The 3355-nt window shown below is 39.6% G+C and overlaps 1 protein-coding gene across 3 annotated transcripts in view; it reads right to left on the bottom strand.

Annotated features, from left to right (window-relative positions):
• LOC104735708 (WEB family protein At5g16730, chloroplastic) overlaps window positions 1-3186 on the bottom strand; it is a 4626-nt gene extending 1440 nt beyond the window's left edge. Inside the window, exons 1-3 of one of the 3 annotated variants that reach the window (XM_019235027.1) lie at window positions 2901-3186; window positions 2392-2629; window positions 9-2289 (exon numbers count right to left, since the gene is read on the bottom strand). In XM_019235027.1, the coding sequence (XP_019090572.1) occupies window positions 9-2289; window positions 2392-2629; window positions 2901-2917 (2536 nt within the window). In that variant the 5' untranslated portion in view covers window positions 2918-3186. The remainder of the gene's footprint in view (window positions 1-8; window positions 2290-2391; window positions 2630-2900) is intronic. The other 2 variants (XM_010455537.1, XM_010455536.1) reach the window with 2 other exon arrangements.

The following is a 3355-nucleotide window of genomic DNA, read 5'->3' as shown; positions in this document are numbered from 1 at the left end:
AACTTTACCAAGTAAAGTCTTCTTCTTCTTGATCTTCTTCTCCATCATGAGCTGATCTTCTGTATTTAAAGCGTTTCCGGTTTCATCGATGTTCTCTGTTGAGGTTTTGTCGCTTTCATCGATTTTGCTTGAATCTTCTTCTTCCTCTTGAGACTCTAGTTCTGATTTCTTTTCGGGGAAAGCTTCTTTCTTCTCGATTTGGCAACTTTCCCACATTTTGAATATAACTTCAACAGAATCATCTTTGTCATCATCTGGTGATTCTTGTTTCTTCTCCTTCTTCTCTGTTTCTGCCTCGGGTTTTCCATTCACTTCTTTCTCCTCCATACCGTTGCCATTGCTGTTTCCATTGCCAATGCCATTGCTGACCTGCTCTTGTGAAGAAGCTTCGTGATTGAGGGTTTCTTCTACTTTAGATGATTTCTCTTCTACACTTCTATGACCGTTCTCAGAAGAAAACTCAACCACTTTTGGTAGCAAATCATAGTCTTTTTCGCTCTCACTGAGCTCACCATTCTCTTCTTCCGGTTGCTTCTTGGCCAATGTTGCTTCCTCGAGTAACTTCGATAACTCCTCGATCTTCTTCAGAGAAACATCCTCCTTCGCTCTCAGATCCTCGTTTTCGTGGATGACGTTTTGAAACTCAGTTTCTTTATCCAACAGATTCTCCTTTAGCTTCATGCTTTCAGCTTTTGCTTCCCCGAGAGTTCCCTGAAGATAAATGACCTCTTCTTCCACTTCTTTTAAACTGTCTTTCGTCTGAGCTTCTTTCTTCCAGGCTGCATCAGCTTCTTCCTCGGTTCTCTTCAGCAAGTTATCCAACCTATTCATTTCTTTCCCCATCGAAGCAACTTCTTCTTCCATTTTCTTCACGTAATTCACCAAATTGGCTTCTTTCATCTCCCAGTCCTTCTTTGAGCTCTCAAAATGTTTCTTAGTTTGTTCGACTGCACTAACAAGAACATCTATCTCATGTCTTGCCTCATCAAGCATATTCTCGTACTTCTCGTTGGTTGCTTTAATCACCAACTTCAAGTCATCTATTTGTGTTTCATACTCGTGATCGCCTTGACTCAACAACTTCTCTTTCAACTCCCTTCCTTCGCTTGAAACTTCATGCAACGCCGAAGCTAAACTCTCCATTGCTTTCTTACTCTTCTCCTCTTCCTCTTTTGAGCTCTCTAGATCTGATAAGAGCTTACTTTTCTCTTCCGAGAGCCTTTGAACTCTGGAAGTAGCATCTTGCTCCTTCTTTAAAGCCCGATTCTTCTCCTCCTCCATAGTTTCAAGCTCACTCTTCAAACTCTCTACTTCTCTTTCAACTTTAGAGAATTCTTCTTCTGCACTGCCCAACCGTTGCTCGGATTCCTCAAGATCCTCCTTCTGACTAGCAATTGTCGACTCCAATGTCACGATCTTCTCCTTAAGTTCAGTGATTTCAGTTTCCATGTCATGCAATTTATCATTGCTTCCTTCAAGCTGTTTCATCACAGATTCCAAAGATACAGAAGCAGATCTCTCCAACTTGTTAGCTTCTACAAGCTGTTCCTCCACTTCTTTGGCTTTGCTCTGCCACTCGTCAGACAAGTTGCGTGCATAAGACTCTGCCATCTTAGCAGCTTCTAGATCAACATTAAGCTTCTCGATGATCATCTCTTTTTCTTGAACCTCTGCTTCGAAACCTCTCGCTTTCTCAAGATTTCTTTTCAAAACCACAACCTCGTCTTCAAGCTTGGCAACCATCTCGTTCCCTGAAATAGCAGTCTTTTCTCGGGTTGAATCAAGCAAAGCTTTCAACCGAGTCAACTCCGAAGACAAGATGTCAACTTTCTCAGCATGGATATCAGCAGTCTTACTAGCATCATCAGCTTGGCTCAGGGCCTTAGTCTTAGCATCATTGGCCAAAGCCAGTTCTTCGTTGATCTTCTCAAGCTCCTGTCTAATCGAAACAAGAGCAGCGGAATCGGAAGCATGCTGGTTCTTGAGACTCTCTAGCTCCTTCTTCAATTCTTCTTCACTGTTCTGAACAGCCTCGATCCCTGCCTCAACAGCCTGAAACTTCTCGATCTCAGAATTCTCCTCGACATGTTTCTGAGCTTTTAAAGCGTCGTCCAGCTTCACAGCCGCTTCTTCAGCCTCTTTTTTAGCTTCTTTGAGTTCATCAAGTGCTTTGGATTTTTCCTTCTCCAATGAAGTTATCCTCTCGTTGGCTTTCTTCAAATCTTCCTTGATTTGACTCAACCGGTTCTGCGTTTCTGATCCTTTCACCACTATCCGCGATTGAGTTTTCTGCGAATTCGTTAGAAAACAAAACTTANAAAAAAAAAAAAAAAAAAAAAAAAAAACATTAAGCAGGTCCAAGATAAAAAAAAACATTAAGCAGAATAGTACCTCGGGAGGAGTAGGAACCTTTGGGGAGCGTCGCTCAGTAGAAGACTTGGAATGTGGGGAAGAGCGATCAAGTGAAAGGCGTGAATGTGGAGTAGTAGTAGATGGAGAATTACTATTATTAGTATCGGATTTATTGAATGCGTTCCTGCTGGTACTAGTCAATTTTGATACTCTTGGAGTTGCAGGTGATGATTTCCCCGGTGTAGTAGTAGTAGTACTAGTTTCTGACAAACTAGTTCTGTTCCCAACAAAAGACAACAACACAAGTCAGATCTCAGCACACAATTGCTCAAAGAATTAAAATTGCCGCAAAATTAGGGGAAAAAATATTAAAAGTTAGATCTTAAAAAAAAAAAAAAAAATCTCTCGATCATTGAAAATTTCTCAAAATAGTAACTTGTCTTTTTTCCTGTCAATCAGATCTGAATCTACTAAAAAAGATATATCTATCCCAAGTTTTTATATATAAAAAAAAAAAACAAAACAGAGTAAGAAGAAGACTCTCTTACTTAGTCTTGGAAGCCATAGCCGCTGATCGCCGTCACCACCGCCGCGCTCAGTTGATCGATTACAAAAAAAAAAAAAAATGTTTGAAAATCAGAACTTCGATCGATGATTTTGCTGAAATTGGGACTGTATTTTTTAGGAATTTAGATCAAGAAAGAGAGAGAGACAAATGATTCGAATCGGTGGAAATAAGGAAAAAGGGGGAAGGATCCAAGTAAAGAAGTAACGGAGAATGATAATGGCAGGTGTGGTTTAGTTGTCTGTCTCCAGAGTGGCCTCACTACTCCTCCCTTTTTTTTTCTTTTTTTTTTTTTTTAAAAAAAAGCTTTCTATAAAATAATAATAATAAATAATATTGTAAAAATTAAAATAAGAGTAGGATTCTCCTACCGATCCGATGTACAGAAAAAGCAAAATAAATAAAAAAAGAAACCCCACTAATAATTTCTAACTTCAT

Source organism: Camelina sativa, chromosome 13, assembly GCF_000633955.1.
Source record: "Camelina sativa cultivar DH55 chromosome 13, Cs, whole genome shotgun sequence".
Lineage (NCBI taxonomy): Eukaryota > Viridiplantae > Streptophyta > Magnoliopsida > Brassicales > Brassicaceae > Camelina > Camelina sativa.
This window is presented reverse-complemented; position numbering and strand designations above follow the sequence as displayed.